The sequence below is a fragment of the Neomonachus schauinslandi genome, chromosome 3 (genome assembly GCF_002201575.2).
Source record: "Neomonachus schauinslandi chromosome 3, ASM220157v2, whole genome shotgun sequence".
Classification (NCBI taxonomy): domain Eukaryota; kingdom Metazoa; phylum Chordata; class Mammalia; order Carnivora; family Phocidae; genus Neomonachus; species Neomonachus schauinslandi.
Window position 1 is genome coordinate 87,593,013 of NC_058405.1, and position 20,180 is coordinate 87,613,192.

The window sequence follows — 20,180 nt, forward strand, 5'->3', positions numbered from 1 at the left end:
CTCCTTCTCCTTCTCCTTCTCCTTCTCCTTCTCCTTCTCCTTCTCCTTCTCCTTCTCCTTCTCCTTCTCCTTCTTCTTCTTCTTCTTCTTCTTTTCTTTTTCTTAACATATATTGCATTATTTGTTTCAGAGGTACAGATCTGAGATTCAACGGTCTTACACAATTCACAGCGCTTACCAGAGCACATACCCTCCCCAGTGTCTATCACCCAGTCACCCCATCCCTCCCACCCCAACCCCTAATCCAGCGACCATCAGTTTGTTTCCTGCGATTAAGAATTCCTCATATCAGTGAGATCATATGATACATGTCTTTCTCTGTTTGACTTATTTCACTCAACATAATACCCTCCAGTTCCATCCACGTCATTGCAAATGGCAGGATCTCATTCCTTTTGATGGCTGCATAATATTCCATTGTATATATATACCACTTCTTCTTTATCCATTCATCTGTCGATGGACATCTTGGCTCTTTCCACAGTTTGGCTATTGTGGACATTGCTGCTATAAACATCGTGGTGCACGTACCCTTTCGGATCCCTACTTTTGTATCTTTGGGGTAAATACCCAGTAGTGCAATTGCTGGATCATATGGTAGCTCTATTTTCAACTTTTTGAGGAACCTCCATACTGTTTTCCAGAGTGGCTGCACCAGCCTGCATTCCCACCAACAGTGTAGGAGGGTTCCCCTTTCTCCGCATCCCCGCCAACATCTGTCGTTTCCTGACTTGTTAATTTTAGCCATTCTGACTGGTGTGAGGTGGTATCTCATTGAGGTTTTGATTTGGATTTCCCTGATGCCGAGCGATATTGAGCACTTTTTCATGTGTCTGTTGGCCATTTGGATGTCTTCTTTGGAAAAATGCCTGTTCATGTCTTCTGCCCATTTCTTGATTGGATTCTTTGTTCTTTGGGTGTTGAGTTTGATGAGTTCTTTATAGATTTTGGATACTAGCCCTTTATCTGATATGTCATTTGCAAATATCTTCTCCCATTCTGTTGGTTGTCTTTTGGTTTTGTTGACTGTTTCCTTTGCTGTGCAAAAGCTTTTTATCTTGATGAAGTCCCAATAGTTCATTTTTGCCCTTGCTTCCCTTGCCTTTGGTGATGCTTCTAGGAAGAAGTTGCTTCGGCTGAGGTCAAAGAGGTTGCTGCCTGTGTTCTCCTTTAGGATTTTGATGGACTCCTGTCTCACATTGAGGTCTTTCAACCATTTGGAGTCTATTTTTGTGTGTGGTGTAAGGAAATGGTCCAGTTTCATTCTTCCACATGTGGCTATCCAATTTTCCCAACACCATTTGTTGAAGAGACTGTCTTTGTTCCATTGGACATTCTTTCCTGCTTTGTCAAAGATGAGTTGACCATAGAGTTGAGGGTCCATTTCTGGGCTCTCTATTCTGTTCCATTGATCTATGTGTCTGTTTTTGTGCCAATACCATGCTGTCTTGATGATGACAGCTTTGTAATAGAGCTGGAAGTCCGGAATTGTGATGCCGCCGGCTTTGCTTTTCTTTTTCAACATTCCTCTGGCTATGCGGGGTCTTTTCTGGTTCCATACAAATTTTAGGATGATTTGTTCCATTTCTTTGAAAAAAGTGGATGGTATTTTGATGGGGATTGCATTGAATGTGTAGATTGCTCTAGGTAGCATTGACATCTTCACAATATTTGTTCTTCCAATCCATGAGCATGGAATGTTTTTCCATTTCTTTGTGTCTTCCTCAATTTTTTTCATGAGTATTTTATAGTTTTCTGAGTACAGAGCGTGGGAGGATAGGTTAGCCTGGTGGTGGGTATTGAGGAGGGCACATTCTGCATGGAGCACTGGGTGTTATGCACAAACAATGAATCATGGAACATTTCATCTAAAACTAATGTATGGGGATTAACATAAGAATTAAAAAAAAAAAAAAAAAGGCGGAGGGGGACAAAAAACCCCGGCCCAAGACTCTCGGCCACATCCTTAAATGCAGAAGGAAGAGCCTGGCAGGCAGATCCTGGCAACTGGACATGCTGAGAGCCACAAGGCCAGTGAGGAGCTCCTGCCAAGATCACAGCCAGGTAGCTGTAAGGGAGTTAGCCTCTTCCAGCCACTGCCTCTGCTGCCATCTCTCACCCTCTGGCTGAAGGCAAGGATTCTGCCCCCATGCTCCTCCTATTGCAAGAGATACCCCAGAGAGATTTATTTGGCAATTGGCAAACTACATCAGGGCCATTTCTGAAACACCTCATTGGTCTTCAATTCCCAGGTAAGCAGTGCTAATCACCAATCTGCCCAGCCTTGTTTTGTTTTGTTTTGTTTTGTTTTTGCCACTTTGGTGTGAAAGTCACTCAAGGCCCTAGGAAAAAAAAAAATGTATAATAAAAATGAACAAAAGCTGATGGTGTAGTGCTTTCCAGAAGAAGAGGAAGAAGACTGTGAATGACACAGCCACTGACTATATATCCTTGACTTCCCCTGGTCCTGGGCATAAAGCATCGTTCAGTATAAACTGTGGATAGTGATGTCTGACCCTGTCTGCCTCTCACAGAGGTTTCAGGGACAAAGGAGTGAACACAACCACAGGTCCATCTGCCACTCCTCTTTACTCTCCTCAGATATTAGCATCATGATGTGTAGCATCATGATTATCTATAAGACAGCTCTCTGAAACAAGATGTCTTCAAATGAAGGGATTATCAATGCTACTATTATTGGGGGGGAAAGAGCATAAAAAAACACACTCAACTCATTAGCTGGAAGTTTTGCCAAAGAAAAGAACCTGAGTTGATTTCAAGTTTCATTTAGAAGTGCTTTTTTTTTTTTTATTTTTCTCTTGAGGTATTACTAACATACCATGTTGTATTAGTTTCAGATGTATGATCTAATGATTCTACAATTCTAGACATTTCTCAGTGCTCATCAAATTAAATGTACTCTTAATCCCCTGTAGGTATTTCATCCATCCCCTCACCCACCTCCCCTCTGGCAACCACCAGTTTGTTCTCTGTATTTAAGAGTCTGTTTTGGGGCACCTGGGTGTCTCAGTCATTTAAGCATCTGCCTTTGGCTTGGGTCATGATCCGTGTCCTGGGGTGGAGCACCACATCAGGCTCCTTGCTCAGCAGGGAGCCTGCTTCTCCCTCTCCCTCTGCCTGCTGCTCTGCCTGCTTGTGCTCTCTCTTTCTGTCAAATAAATAAATAAAATCTTTTAAAAAAATGTCTGTTTTGTTTGTTTGCCTCTTTTTTTTTTCTGTGTTTTGTTTCTTAAATTCTACATGAGTGAAATCATATGATATTTATTTTCTCTGACTGACTTACTTGACTTATCCTCTATGTCTATCCATGTTGTTGCAAATTAACCCCTCTTTTAAAAGGCATTTGGATATTCAAATGAGGGGAAAGTATGAGGTGGAACTGATAGGAGAAACAGTGTTTTTGCACACTGTGTGTGTGTAGGGAAACTGGTACAGACTATAAAAATTGAGTCAAAAATCCATAATTGTTCACCCAATAATCTTCACTCCTGGTTATCTATTCTAAATTTTATTTTTTAAATTTTATTTTATCATGTTATGTTAGTCACCATACAATATATCATTAGTTTTTGATGTGATTCATTGTTCATACGATTCATTGTTCGATCCATTGTTTTCATATAATACCCAGTGCTCCATGCAGTACATGTCCTCCTTAATACCCATCACTGGGCTAACCATTCCCCTCACCCCCTCCACTCTAAAACCCTCAGTTTGTTTCTCAGAGTCCATAGATTCTCATGGTTCATCTCTCCCCCTGATTTCCCTACCATCATTTTTCCCTTCCTTCTCCTAATGTCCTCCATGCTATTCCTTATATTCCACAAATGAGTGAAACCATATGATAATTGACTTTCTCTGCTTGACTTATTTCGCTTAGCATAATCTCCAGTCCCATCCATGTTGATGTAAAAGTTGGGTATTCATCTTTTCTGATGGCTGAGTAATATTCCATTGTGTATATGGACCACATCTTCTTATCCGTTCATCTGTTGAAGAGCATCTTGGTTCTTTCCACAGTTTGGCTATTGCGGACATTGCTGCTACAAACATTGGGGTGCATACATCCCTTCTTTTCAGTACATCTGTGTCTTTGGGGTAAATACCCAGGAGTGCAATTGCTGGGTCATAGGGTAGCTCTATTTTTAATTTTTTGAGGAACCTCCATACTGTTTTCCAAAGTGGCTGTACCACCTTCATTCCACCAACAGTGTAAGAGGGCTCCCCTTTCTCCACAACATTTGTTGTTTCTTGTCTTGTCAATTTTTGCCATTCTAACTGGTATAACGTAGTATCTCAATTTGGTTTTGATTTGAATTTCCCTGATGGCTAATGATGATGAACATTTTTTTCATGTGTCTGTTAGCCATTTGTATGTCTTCTTCAGAGAAGTGTCTTTTCATGTCTTCTGACCATTTTTTGAGTTGATTATTTGTTTTTTGGGTGTTGAGTTTGAGAAGTTCTTTATAGATCTTGGATACCAGCCTTTTATCTGTAGTGTCATTTGCAAATATCTTCTCCCATTCTGTGGGTTGCCTCCTTGTTTTGTTGACTGTCTCCTTTGCTGTGCAGAAGCTTTTTATCTTGATGAAATCCCAAAAGTTCATTTTTGCTTTTGTTTCATTAGCTTTTGGAGATGTGTCTTGAAAGAAGTTGCTGTGGCTGATGTCAAAGAGGTTATTGCCTATGTTCTCCTCTAAGATTTTGATGGATTCCTATCTCACATGGAGGTCTTTCATCCATTTTGAGTTTATCTTTGTGTGTGGTGATAGAGAATGGTGGAGTTTCATTCTTCTGCATGTGGCTGTCCAATTTTCCCAGCACCATTTATTGAAGAGACTGTCTTTTTTGTTTGTTTGGTTTTCCACTGCATATTTTTTCCTGCTTTGTCAAAGATTATTTGACCACAGAGTTGAGGGTCCATATATGGACTCTCTATTCTGTTCCATTGGTCTATGTGTCTGTTTTTGTGCCAGTACCATGCTTTCTTGGTGATCACTGCTTGAAATCAGGCAACGTGATGCCCCCAGCTTTGTTTTTCTTTTTCAACATTTCCTTGGCGATTCAGGGTCTTTTCTGATTTCATACAACTTTTAGGATTGTTTGTTCCAACGCTTTGAAAAATGTCATTGGAATTTTGATGGGGATGGCATTGAAGGTATAGATTGCTCTGGGTAGCATAGACATTTTAACAATGTTTATTCTTCTGAGCCATGAGCATGGAATGTTTTTCCATCTTTTTGTGTCTTCTTCAATTTCTTTCATGAGTGTTCTGTAGTCCCTAGAGTATAAATCCTTTACCTCTTTGGTTAGGTTTATTCCGAGGTATCTTACGGTTTTTGGTGCTATTGTAAATGGAATCATTTCTCTAATTTCTCTTTCTACAGTTGTATTGTTCATGTATAAGAAAGCAACTGATTTCTGTGCATTGATTCTGTATCCTACCACATTACTGAATTGCTGTATGAGTTCTAGTAATTTGGGGGTGGGGTTTTTTGGGTTTTCCACACAAAGTATCATGTCATCTGCAAAAAGAGTTTGACTTCTTCTTTTCCAATTTGAATACATTTTATTTCTTTTTGTTGTCTGATTGCTGTTGCTAGGGCTTCTAGTACTATGTTGAATAATTGTGGTGAGAGTGGGCATCCTTGACGTGTTCCTGATCTTAAGGGAAAAGCTCTCAGCTTTTCCCCATTGAGGATGATATTCGCTGTGGGTTTTTCATAGATGGATTTTATGAACTTGAGGAATGTTCCCTCTATCCCTATACTCTGAAGAGTTTTAATCAGGAAAGAATGCTGTATTTTGTCAAATGCTTTTTCTGCATCAATTGAGAGGACCGTATGGTTCTTCTCTCTCCTCTTATTAATGTGTTTTATCACATTGATTGATTTGCAAATGTTGAACCACCCTTGCATCCCGGGGATAAATCCCACTTGGTCATGGTAGATGATCCTTTTAATGTATTGTTGGATCCTATTAGCTAGGATTTTGGTGAGGATTTTGGAATCCATATTCATCAGGGATATCAGTCTATTCCAAATTTTAGAAAATTACTTTTTCATTATGTTTGCAATCTCCACATTATTTTTGGCAGTAAAACTTCAAGCCACTCAAAATTTAAGCATAGTAGAATCTTTATTTTTTAAAGATTTTAAAAAAATTTATTAGAAAGAGAGAGTGTGGGGTGGGGGAGGAGCAGAGAGAAATGAACAAGGGGACTCTGTGTTGAGCATGGAACCCAATGAGGGACTTGATCCCAGGACCCTGAGATCATGACCTGAGCCAAAATCAAGAGTCAGACAGGTAACCAACTGAGCCACCCAGGAGCCCCTAAGCACAGTACAATCCTAAAGCACTCCAGTGGATTGAGTTAATGTTTAAATTATGTTTACATACAAAAAGATTAAAAATTTTTACTAAAAATTTTAAAGATGGTGCACCTGGGAGGTTGAGTTGGTTAAGCATCTGTCTTGGGCTCAGGTCATAATCTCAGGGTCCTGGAATCGAGCCCCATGTCGGGCTCTCTGCACAGCAAGGTGGCTGCTTCTCCCTCTCCCTCTGCCCCTCCACCTGCCCGTGCTCTCTCTCAAATAAATAAATAAAATATTTTAAAAATGTTTAACGATATAAAACATATTTTAAGACAAATATTAACCATAAGAAGCAAGATATAAAATTGCTGATAAAATATGATCTATGTTATATAAAATATACATTTAAAATATGAAAACGAAATACATATAGATGAGAACATTGTTTCCCTCTCCAGCTGGTTTTGTGTTTTACTTTGTATATTCCAAATACATATAAATGTATAATTTTAGCATTTTAAAGTAATTTTGTTTAATAGTTTCAAATAATGATTTTACTAGGTGAGCTATGAAATCAGCTATCTTAGAAAAACGAGTCATAACATTGATTTAGGGTAGAATGATTCTCAGAGAGGATGACCATTCCACTGTTAGTTTATTATTTTTAACTTTACATCACATTATTCCTCATACAACCTTGAAACTAATTTTAATGTGCCCACCAAAAGAAAGGAAGCAACTTCTCTGGACGTTAATAATTTAGAAAAAAAAATTTTCCAGGTTATGAGGAGCATACAATAGAGAAGCAGGTGATAAGATTGTCAGACTGGTCCAATGACAGTGGAAGACAGTAGGAATGTGGAGAGAGAAGACATGATATGTTAGTTGCTTTTTCGAGTGATTCTTTCCATCAAGGGAAAGTATCATTTATCACAGAGCATTCTCACAGAGATGAAACATGATCCTGGGGACAAACTGAAGAGATTATAGGCTTCACTGGACACTAGGGACTTTTCTCTGAGCAATTTTCATGAACTTCTGGGTAACAGGAAGGTAGGACAAAGGTTGCTGTCACTGTGTGTGTATGCACACCTGTGTGTGTGCATATATAATGTGAGTGTGCGTGTGATCTTATGTGCACACTTATATTTATCTCTGAGTGTATTTTCTTGGCTTCAGAACTACAAGAAATAAACTACACTGCAGTGAGTGTTGTGGCAACAGAGGCAAACAGGAGACAATAAACCTCACAGAAGCCTGCTCTTTTGCCTATCTGTATGCCTGTTACACTCAAGTCCACTGGGCAACATCTTTTTTACATTCTTTATTTCAATGAAGCCCACCATTTGATAAAATCTGGACTGGAGATGGCCATTCAATTTCCTCAAAAGAATTAGGTAAACAAGTTTGTAATGTATTTACTCAAAACCCACTCCATGGTTCATACGGTTTGGAAATAAACTAAACTTCAGATTCAGGAAGGAGAACCTAAGCTGTCACCAATCTACATTTTTATTTGTTGGAATCATAGAATACAAACCTATGCATTTAGGAATATAACTGGTCTATCAGCCATTATGTTACCGCAAGTGCTGGTTTGAGTAGACCGAGAGGCTTCCCTATCGGCTGAGTGGAAACACATTTTGGGATTGCATTAAGCAATTTCAGCCATGAGGCTGGGAGTATCATTCTGTGTGCTTAGTATTGGATATCACACATTCAATTCCTTAATTTCAATTATTTGGAGACAAAGGCACAGAAGTGAACTGACATGGTCAATTAGCTCCAAAGCCAAGTCTATATCCATAGTCCTGCTATTAGCCATTTGCTTTTTTTCCCTCTTCTATTGAAGACAAAGTAAAGGAACAAGACCTTTTCTACTATGCTCTTCCTTTAAATGAAAAAAAAAAAAATCATTTTAGAACCTGTAGTGAAGTAAGTTAGACCTCAGCCAATAACCAAACAATCACATTATTCTCCTTGCCTCTAGAAGAGGGGATGTAACACTCAGAAAACAGAGCTGAAAAAGCAGCAGCATTTCTTGTGAAGTGGAAGGTATGAATTAATCATTTTCAGGAAACTAGCAGGGCAATATATTTCTTATATTATGTATATAATAATCCACATTACAGGTACTGTACACACACTTCAATGGGCCATTTACTTTCTGATTGTTTATTATATGGTGCTGCATTAGCATAGGATGAAAGATTTGAGGAAGAATAGAGAGGTATTTTTATGTCTATTTTAAGCTGTTAGTTTTACTGCATTTCAGGATGTGGAGGATCATCTTGTAGTCAAATCAAGCCATGAAGACCAAATTGAATTATCCCCATGGAATAGCTGTTAAATCTCCAGGGAGTGGGCAGGTCCCACAGAAGGGAATGACAAATTGCAATGTGGATGCTCCCTGAGTGCCGCCTGCTAGAGAGGTTTGTGCTGGATGAGGTCAACATGGGTGCTTCCCTGAGGCTTGAATCACATTTTGTAATTTATGGGTATTATCATAACACTTTCTACCTGATTTGTTGATTCCTCAACTCTCCTGATAAACTCTGAGCTTTCCAAGACTCAATAACTGTGAGAGTCTGTGAACACTGGCAAAGGACAAAAGCACCATCCCTTTCAAAAACCCTGACTTAGCACAGCAGTGACTTAGTAACTTGGAGCAAAGCTGATATTATGTCTTTGGGGAAACACTTTAAGCCTGAGTAGGGGAATAAAAGAGTTTGTACTTGTAATTAACAGTGCAAACTCTCCCTTCCCTCACAGAATTCCTAAAGGAAAAAAAAACTAGGTATAGAAAGGAGTGTGTGTGTGTGTCTGTGTCTGTGTGTCTGTGTGTCTGTGTGTCTGTGTGCCTGTGTAGTGATATGAATTCTCACTTAAACAAGGTAATGGAAGCAATTTGGAATAAAAATAATGTTTCTTTTTTTTTTTCTTTAAGTTTTGAAGTTTAAAACTAAAGGTTGTCTACCTGCAAAGTGAAACAGTTTTCTTGTTTTTTTTTCCCCCAAGTACATTAGTGCTAAATGGATTCCTTGTGCTTCATATTAATAATACTGACAGCCAATTAAACTCTGAGGAATAAAGTATGCTAGCAAAGTTTCAGGCAACTTGGTAAGTGCTAAAGTAGTATAAAAATAACAAAAACGTTTATTTAAGTTTTGGTTAATCATTGTCTCAGGAAAAAAGAGATGATGAAAGCTTCCAGTATTCAGAAATTCATTTTTTTCTCTATGTTCTCCTTTTCTTGCTCTGTGTAACCAGCACATTCTTAAATATATATCATCATTAAAGACATTTCTAACACATAATATGTATGGGTATTTCCTTTTTTGAATACAGCCATGAGGATTTTAGTTATTTACATATAAGGCTCCGGCTCACATATTTTTGAACCTGTTTATAAACAATGGAAGTGAACAATGTCATGAGCTCCTTGTGTTTCTTTTTTTTTTTTAAAGATTTTATTTATTTTATTTATTTGAGAGAGAGAATGAGAGAGAGCACATGAGAGGGGGGAGGGTCAGAGGGAGAAGCAGACTCCCTGCCGAGCAGGGAGCCTGATGTGGGACTCAATCCCGGGACTCCAGGATCATGACCTGAGCCGAAGGCAGTCGCTTAACCAACTGAGCCACCCAGGCGCCCGCTCCTTGTGTTTCAACACACTCTACCAACTCCTTGCACAATGGCAAACAGTGTCTTGTCTTTCAGATGTGTTGATGTTCATGTTATTACTCTAAACGAAACTCCCAGTAGCATGGGATCTTACAACCAACAAGCAGACTGAAATCAATGACACTGGTACATTATGAAATATTTGTTAGCAATATTGGGGATGGGATGGGCATGAGTATATTTTACATGGCTCAAGTCTCCTGAAGGAGACTCAAGAAAAATATCACCAACAATCTAGGGCTTAGGTCAATTGGGAAATGGACAACCTAAGTACCGGTGGATAAGATAATTGTCAAGATCCCTGAGCATGAGCCAAGGATGGGTAAGTAATGTCACTGGATCTCCTAGAACCAGAGCCAGAGGATTAAAGCCTTCTTAGCACCATCCTTACTCTTCAAAACTACAGGAGTCAGAAATTTGGCACTAACCTTTTAAAATAATTGCAACTTTTAACCCACATATGATTCCCCTCAAGCAAGCAAGTATATCTCACACCCTGGAATCCAATGGCCATTTTAGAAAATGCTTTACCTATATAAAATTCAAATGCCCAAATGAAATAAAATATTCATTATAAGGTATACTTATTAAGGGGAAAATAAATATCAAGGTCATTTAAGTCCCATAGGTTTTACAGAGAATTTCCTGGCGAGATTACAAAAATAATCAGATTTTGCCTGTCAAGTGATGCAATGGCCTCCTCTTGTCATGGCTTTTGGAACAATGTCAGTTTAAAGGACTTCCACTTCTGGGAAGATGGAGTAGTGTAATTTTCTCTATTACTCCCACTAAGTACAACTAAAAACTGCTGGACACTATGTATAAAATAAACCTAAGAAGACTCTGAATGGTGGAGAGAAGAACACATGTTTAAGGATCTTGAGAACCAATGAACAATAGTGAAGAATTTCCCAGATTTTCTTTTTGTCTCATACATCTTAGACTTGTTGCTGAAGAAGTCAGCAACCTGGAGAGACCAACTGGTGCAGATAAAAAGTAAATCCCAATTAGAAGCCTGATCTCTATATTCAAAGGCCCAGGAAAGGGACAGCATAGTAAGACAGAATATCTTTAGACAATAACTGCTCTATGCCAGCCAAACACCATACAAAAAATTCTGACCCTATTTCCATTCATCCATGCTATAACAAACTGTCAAAACCCCTGATCCAGATTGGGTCAGAGAAGACTGAGTAGGGAACAGGGACTTTAAGCCTTGTCAGAGAGTAGCAAGCCTCTCCCTGTAGTATCAGTTGAAACCACATGTCTGGTAGAGCTTGGACTATGTACCCCCACTCAGCAGTTATGAGCAACCCCATCCACTTCCTGCAGGAATGGTACTGAAGACGTTTTAGTGTCAAATCATGACTTTCATCACAGTTTAGTAATAACAAGGACATCCCCCCACGCATACACACTATGATGACAATGGAGGTCATGTGGAGAACAGTGATGAGGTTTTCATACACATGCCAGCCAGTTAGAGATATCACTGAATAGTGTTTGGGGAACTAGAGCTCTTATTCCTCCCTACCCTACACTTAGGTGTCAATGGGGTCTGAGCAGAAAACCTGGACACTACCCCCACCTAGGAGAAATTAGGTAAAATCCCCTCTCCCCTATTGGAATAATGTCAGAGGAAGACAGCTAATACAGAATAGCTAATCAACAGCTAATATGATTGATCATAGCATAATCCCTAAACTGACCAGGTTAAAATAAAAATCCTCTTGTCAGAAACAGGAAGACCTCAAATTAAATGAAAAAAGACAATCAATAGATGCCAACCCTGAGATGACAAAAAAAAAATAATGTTAGAATTATGTGAAAAATAGTTTTAAGCAGCCATTATAATAAAAATCCTTCAAGCAATGATCGCATATTTGAGACAAGAAAATAGAAAGTGTTAGCAAGGAAACATAAAGGGTAAAGAAGAACCAAATGAAAGTTTTAGAACTTAAAAATACAGTAAGAGTCATAAAAATAATTAAGAGATATGCACAATAACAGAATGAAGATAATAAGAAAAGAATTAGTGAACTTGAGAATCTAACAATAGAAATTACTCAACTTGAACAAAAGACAAAAGAAACCAAGAAGAAAATAAGAAGAGAGGATCAGGGACTTGTGGGCTTATAATGAAATTTCTAGCATTCATTGTTGTGGAATTCAGAAAAGGGAAAGAAAGAGAGGACTAAAAATTACTCAAATGGCAGAATACTTCCTAAGTTTGTTGAAAGACAGCAGCCCACATACTCAAGAAACTGAATGAAATACAAACAAGATAAACCTAAAGAAATCACACAACACATAATGGTCAAACTTTTGAAAACAAAAGACAAAAGAAAGATCTTGAAAGCACTGAAAGAGAAATGACAGCTTATATATGGGGCAAAATATCTTAGTAATAGCGGATTCGTCACCAGAAACCATTGAAGCCATAAGAAAGTGGCCTAATATTTTTCAAGGACTGAAAATAAATAAATAAATAAATACATAAATAAATAAATAAATAAATAAATAAATAAATAAACAAACCAGAGTCTTAGACAGAGAACATACCCTTCAAGAATGGAATGGCTACCAAGACATTATAGATTGAAAGACAACTAAGAATTTGTCACCAACACACACCTTGAAAAATGGCAAAGGAAGTTGTTTAAAACAGAAATAAGAGGATAAAAGAAGGAATCTGGAAAGCTCAGGAGGGAAGAAAGAATAACAGTAAGCAAAAATAGTAAGTAAAATAGATTTTCTTCCCTTGAGTTTTCTAAATTATGTTTGACAGTTGAAGCAAAATGACACTGATAAAGATTCTAAATGTAGAGAGAGGAAATAATAATTATATAATAAGCAGGCATAGATAAAGGAAAATATTTAAAAAAGAGATTGACAAAGTGGATTTAAAAATGACTGTACTATTTATTGTGTACAAAAAACTCACTACAAATGTGTGATATGGGCAAGTTAAATGTATAAAATGAAAAAATGGTATGTTCATATAAACATTCATTAAAAAAATAGGAGTGTTTATATTAATATCAGATAAAGTAGATTTCAGAGCAAAGTTAATTATCATAGAGAAGAACATTACATCATGATAAAAAGGTCAATCCACCACAAAGACAACAATCCTGTGTATGTATTAAACAACAGAGATATAAAATATATGAAGCGAAACAGATAAAACTGGAAGGAGAAATGAACAAATCCACAATTATAGTTGGAAATATCAACACCACTATTGAGTAATTACTATGTACAAGGCACTCCTCTAGTTACTGGGTATGCAGTGATGAAAATGAAAAAGACGGGCGCCTGGGTGGCTCAGTTGGTTAAGCGACTGCCTTCGGCTCAGGTCATGGTCCTGGAGTCCCAGGATCGAGTCCCGCATCGGGCTCCCTGCTGGGCAGGGAGTCTGCTTCTCCCTCTGGCCCTCTCCCCTCTCATGTGCTCTCTCTCATTCTCTCTCTCTCAAATAAATAAATAAAATCTTAAAAAAAAAAAAAAAGAAAATGAAAAAGACGGTTCTGGCCCTCAGTCTATTGGGGAAGATAAATGTTAATGAATTAGAAAAGTATATAACTTGCCAGCATGATAAATGCTACAAAGGAAATCTCAAAAACACACGAAGTTTAACCTCTTTTGTTCAAAATTCCATATTTTAATATAAATAATGAGACAAATACACAATTCCCAAGCTATAGAATTTAATAGAATCTGTGGCTCCACTGTTGCATTTCCCAGAGATAATAAAGAGATTGATGTTAACCAGGGTAAGCTGCAAACACTCCCCACAGTTAGCACACAGCTGATAGCCAGGAAAATGGAATTCTCTAGGTGCTTCTAATGTATTGTTATTCCTGATAACGCAATTCACACTGACTCAGTTCCTGCTTTTTCTCTTCTCTCCAGTTTCACCTGGGAGACTGATAGGACCTCAAAAAGTATAATATAAACACATTATAAAGAGGTTCAGGAGATGGGATGGGAAAAAGACTTACTCCAATGTATTAGAAACCACCACGCTGAGAAAGATGTTAACTTACCACAGTGTAGATCTGATGCTTTCGTCTTTTAGCCAGGTCAATTATGTTTACTCCATTGTAATAAAGGTTTTCAATACATCCATGGAAGTTTTTCTTTAAAAAGGTCCCAGGTTTGCCTGGTACTGGAATTCCTCCAAAACTAAGCTTTATGAAGAGAAGAAAAAAAAGAATCAACTCTTAGTTATAAGCCCTGAAGGAGTAGGAAAGAAAAGTAAGCAAGTGAATTTTAGTAGTTTCAATTGTATGTGCGAGCCAAGTGGCTCAAATAATTATAGATGCCACTTGATTGCACATTTAAAAGGATACTGATTAGCCCACATAAAAATAACTATAATTGCTCGCTCTTTAAGGGCTTATTTTACAAAACTATTTCACTTCCTTTCTGAACCTTTTTAATACTAAATAAAACAATAATTTATAGAAGGAGGGAAAAATTTTTAAAAATCATCAACTTTATATTTATCTCTTGTGCAAACATCTGAGAGATTATGGCCAAATGAAAGCCAAGGGACAAACAGAATATACTTCTATTTGCCTACAGAGATACCTAGTTTAAAAGTCTGCATTGTACCAAAAAAGCTTGTGTACATGATTATTTCCAAATTATTTTCTATAAAGACAAAAGATAGGAAATAATCCAAATATCCCATACAATTTCTTTAAAGGAAATAATCAAGAATTAATATGTGGAAATTTACTTAGTTGTCAGTAATGGTGCTTCTTAAACATGTGTGATAAAATGGCAAATGAGCATAATGCTGATTGAGAAATCAAGTTATGATGTCAACAACAAAAAATTGTTCATACAGTATAGACTTGGAGGAAAGGCACTGAACTGTTAATCACGATTGTTTTTGGGAAGAGCATGAGATACTCGTTTTGTATTTTTTTTACTACCGTTCTTTCTAGTAAAATATTACAAATTGCTTTAATAATGTAATACTGGGGCACCTGGGTGGCTCAGTCATTAAGCATCTGCCTTTGGCTCAGGTCATGATCCCAGGGTCCTGGGATCGAGCCCCGCATTGGGCTCCCTGCTCTGTAGGAAGTCTGCTTCTCCTTCTCCCACTCCCCCTGCTTGTGTCCCCTCTCTCGTTGTCTCTCTCTGTCAAATAAATAAATAAAATCTTAAAAAAATAATAATAATGTAATATGATTTAAAGAACAAACATGGTTTGTTGTGAATATTCTTCCCATTATACAAGAGAAACAGGATAGTTTCTATAATCATGTTTATCACAACAGGATTCAATGTGTAAGCCATATTTTCTTCACTGCTTTGAAATGTTACCTTCAGCAAGAATTTAAACCATACTGATGCTTGGGTGTGTTTCAGGAAGATGTGTTCTCCCAACCAGAATGCCTTTGTTTTATACGAATATCTCCTCATATACCCAGGGCTACTTCTAGACATCTATTTTTTCCTCAAAATTTCCACATTATTTTAGAAAAATTGTAATATGTGATAAGGATTATTTACCCTGCTGTCTACTTTTACTTGTTATTGCTTTATTCTGTAGGAAAATTATTTTATATTTTTGCATATTTTATCTTAAAGTTGAATTTCAGAATTATTTTATCTCAAATAACCTGTTGGAATTTTGATTGAGAATTTATTTCCATTGACACATTTACTTGGAGAAGAATGGATATTTTTGAAGTATTTCATCTTTCTATATAAGAACACAATGTCTTTGTCTATTTTCAAATATTTTTGATGAGATCCATCACCTAAGGTTATCATTTTTTACCCTAGTTCATATATTCATCATTAAATTAATTTCTGTGAATTTCATGTTTTTAAATTTTGCTACTGTATGGAATCTAAAAAAAAAAGAAACAAACAAACAAATGAACTCATAGATATAGAGAAGAGATTGATGGCTCCCAGAGGTAGGGGGTAAGGGTAGAAGAAAGGGGTAAAAAGGAACTCAAAATGTACAAACTTCCAGTTATGAAATAAATAAGTTGTAAGATGTAATGTAAAGCATGGTGACTATAGTTAATAATACTGTATTATATGTTTGAAAGTTGCTAAGAGAGTAGCTCTTAAAAGTTCTCATCACACAAAAAATAAATCTGTAACTATGTGTGATGATGGATGTTAACAAGACTTATTGTGGTGATCATTTCACAATATATACACATATTGAGTCACTATGCTATACACCTGAAACTAATATATGTCAAATACATCTCAAAAAATTCCATTATAAATGAATTGTTTTCATTAATTAAACATTGTGTCATATAAATTACATGACTATCCTATTGTTTTCTCTATCCAGATAATTTTATATTAAATAATATGTTTTAGCTAATATCATTGAACTTTTAAAGGAAATAATCATAAGTCATATTTAAAACACTTTACCCTCTTCCAAGACAATGCTTATATATTTTTTCTTGTTCCACTGTCTTTGTAAAAACTTTCTAAAATCTGTCCAAAAGTTTTAAAATATTTATTTTACAGAGAGCAAGAGAGAGAGAGTGTGAAGGTGGGGAGGGGCAGAGGGAGAAGAAGAGAGAAACTTGAGCAGACTCCTTGCTCAGTGCAGAGCCCTATGCAGGGCTCCATCCCATGACCCTGAGATCAGGGCCCTGAGATCACAACCTGAGCCAAAGCCAAAAGTCAGATACCCAACAGACTGAGCCATCCAGGTGCCCCTGTCCAAAACTTTTTAAACAATATTAAATCGTTTGTATGTATGGTATCATACAGAACTTTGCAAAAAAAAAATAGTATTTTTTTTTTAGATTTCATTTATTTATTTATTTGAGAGACAGAGAAAGAGGGAAAGAGAGAGAGCACAAGCCCAGGAGAAAGGCAGAGGGAGACGAAGCAGGTTCCCTGTTTGAGCAAGGAGCCCGATGCGGAGCTCGATACCAGAACCCTGGGATCATGACCTGAGCCGAAGGCAGATGCTTAACCAACTGAGCCACCCAGGCATCCCAAAATAGTATTCTTTATATATTTCCTGAGTACATATAATACTGATTCTGACTCTGTATCACATTAAAGAGATATCCTTCTACTCCTATTTAACACATAAATTATTTATTTATTTTTTATTTATTTGAACTGAGAAATGAATGCTGTTTTATCCATTGCTTTTTAAGATATCCCTATAAAATAAGAATACAGGGTATTTTGTTTAAACTCCTGATGGGTTGAATTATATTAACAGATCATAAATTAATAGATTCTCTTTGATTGAACCACATATGTGCTCCATTTGCCCTGAAATGCATGTGCTCGCATTTTAAGTAGTAAATGAATTTGAGCTCTAATTTTCTTCTTTTGTCAAGTATTTAGATCAAGTTCAGATTTATCTGAGAACAACTCTTGGAGTTTTATCTTTGATTCTATTTAAGGATGACTCATAAAGCTTGGGGAATACTCTGGGGAACTTAAACACCAATGAATTTATTTAGTTCAGAAATATTTTGTAAAATTCTTTCTTTGATAACTTATATAAAATCTTCCTTGATCTGTTGCAATATTCAAATATTTTCAATTTGATTCAGTTACATTAAAAAAAAAGATACTTTTGGGTGCCTGGGTGGCTCAGATGGTTAAGCGTCTGCCTTCGGCTCAGGTCATGATCTCAGGGTCCTGGGATCGAGTCCCACATCAGGCTCCCTGCTCCTTGGGAGCCTGCTTCTCCCTCTGCCTCTCTCTCTCTCTCTGTCTCTCATGAATAAATAAATAAAATCTTTAAAAAAAAAAGATACTTTTCTGTTTTCTAAATTGTTGCCATAAATTAGTAAAAACTAGATTGAATATTTGTTATTTTTACTTATTTTTTTTGTAAATAAAATTTGTTGGAGAGGTTTAGGTTCACAGCAAAATTGAGAGGAGGGTACAGAGGTTTCCCATACACCTCTGTCCCCACACAGGCATAGATTGTTTCATTATCAACATCATTCAGCAGAATGGTACATTTGTTTCAACTGATGAACCTGCATTGACACATTATAATCACCCGAAGTCCATAGTTTACATTACAGTTCACCCTTGGTGTTGTGCATTCTTTGGGTTTGGACAAATGTATAATGCCATGTACGGTATCATACAAAATAGTTTTACTGCACTAAAAATAACCTCTGAGCTCTGCCAATTCACCCCTCCCCCGTGCCCCCCAACTGTAAGCCCTGGAAATCATTGATCTTTTTCCTGTCTCCATAGTTTTTCCCTTTTCCAGAATGTCATACTGTTGGAATCATATAGTATGTAGCCTTTTCAGATTGGCCTATTTCACTTAGTAATATGTATTTAAAGTTTTCCCATGCCTTTTCATGGCTTGATGGTTCATTGCTCTTTAATGTTGAATATATTCCATCTGGCTATACCACAGTTTATTTATCCATTCACCTACTAAAGGCCATGATGGTTGCTTCCAAGTTTTGGCAACCATGAATAAAGCTGTTGCAAACATCCATGTGCAGGTTTTTGTGTGGACATAAGTTCTTAATCATTTTTATAATTTTAAATATATAATGACACTTTTTAAAATGTTGGCCACCTTTCTCAATTTGTAAAAATGTTTTTAACGCTCTACTTCACTCACTTGGGATTTAGGAAAATAGTAATCACAGGGAAATACTGGAAAAAGAGATAAAGACAAAAAAACTCTTTTAAATAGCAAAAATAAGTGTTTGAAAGATTTGAGGTAGGTTGATTTCTTTCTTTCTTTCTTTTTCTTCTTTTTTTAGAAGCCAAGTAGTATAGATAATACTATCTACTGCAAAATCGTGATTTTCTGTCACACTAAGGACAAAAACAAAAAAGCTGTTTCTAGCCTGGGTGGAGGACATTTGGAGAAATTTGGTGGAGACAAGATATAGTTAGACAGTAGTGTAGGCCCTGTTCTTTGATTCTCTACAAAACTGAAACCTGCTGAAGTTGGGTGGGAGGGTGGTGTTCATATTGATCACAAGACAGATTTTGGAAAACATAGTTATTTCCCCCCTTATTCCCCAAACAGTTTTTTACAGATGTCTCAAATTCAGCAGGGTCCGAGAGCAAAACTTTGCCAGAAGGGAGACAGACTATCAATGGTTGAGGTAAATGACAATACAGAAAGGTCTGAGGGTTCTTCACAATAACCTGGTCACTCTAGTATAGTGGGAGGTAGACTGTTGAGGATCCCCTAGCCTATGAGAGCAGGATGCAGGATATGGATGGACTGAGGTTAGTAGCTGGATCTAGAGGCCTGAGAGAGTCCAAGTGACCAGACCTCAAAGCATGAACCCAAAACAAGTACCATGGACAGCAGCCACAGAAGCCAATATTTTATCCCCAAGTCTCCCCTAGTTCAGGATAATACACAAGCTCTCCAGCCAGTGTTCTGCCCAGGGAAAAGGAAAGAATAAGGGGGAAAGAGGAAACACTGATACAACGCAATGTTTACACAGTGCACTAAGTTTTAAACAAGCATTAACTAGTTATCATTCATTATCAAGGTTAGATTTTTCTGCCATCAGGGGAAGCAGGGGCTGATGTGCATATCAAATTCAGTTGGGGAAAAGAAACAAAATTATGTTTCTGCACATTTGAATGTGTGTGTAAATTTTTGATGTATTTTATATTTTCAAATTTTTCAAGTAGCTAAGAATTCGGGGTTATAATTATACTCTTGAATTATAGAGAGTTTGTTATCAGATAAATTAGAATGGAAAAATTTGCTTCATATATTGATTTCTTTCTTACACATATAATATTGATTTTTTTCAGAATAAAAATTAAAATATTATTCTAAACTATGTTTCTGTCCATCAAGCAATTCACACTAAATTCACTCTTCTGCGTGACCTGGGATGGCCAAATTATTTTAACCATCATTTACATATTGAATATTGATTCATTCTCAAGCTATTCTGCTTAATTCAGCTGGCATCTGATTGTCTCCCAGGTTTGCAACACTGGCTTTTCTCCTTTAATGTTATTAGTTCATTCATCTAGCAGTATAACTGGAAAACCAATGATCACTTCCTTGAGTTTGGCTCCTGGTCTCCACATCCTGAAATTGCCACACAAGCAGCTCATCTAAGGGTAGTGTTAACCAATATCTAACTAGTAGGAATGGACAGTTTTGTTTTGTATTTGGGGGGT

At 37.0% G+C, this 20,180-nt stretch overlaps 1 protein-coding gene across 2 annotated transcripts in view; it reads right to left on the reverse strand.

Annotated features, from left to right (window-relative positions):
- CNTNAP5 (contactin associated protein family member 5) overlaps positions 1-20,180 on the reverse strand; it is an 820,459-nt gene that overhangs the window by 382,274 nt on the left and 418,005 nt on the right. Inside the window, exon 7 of one of the 2 annotated variants that reach the window (XM_021695826.1) lies at positions 14,069-14,209. In XM_021695826.1, the coding sequence (XP_021551501.1) occupies positions 14,069-14,209 (141 nt within the window). Of the gene's footprint in view, positions 1-14,065; positions 14,210-20,180 lie in introns of both variants that reach the window. The other variant, XM_044913255.1, reaches the window with a different exon arrangement.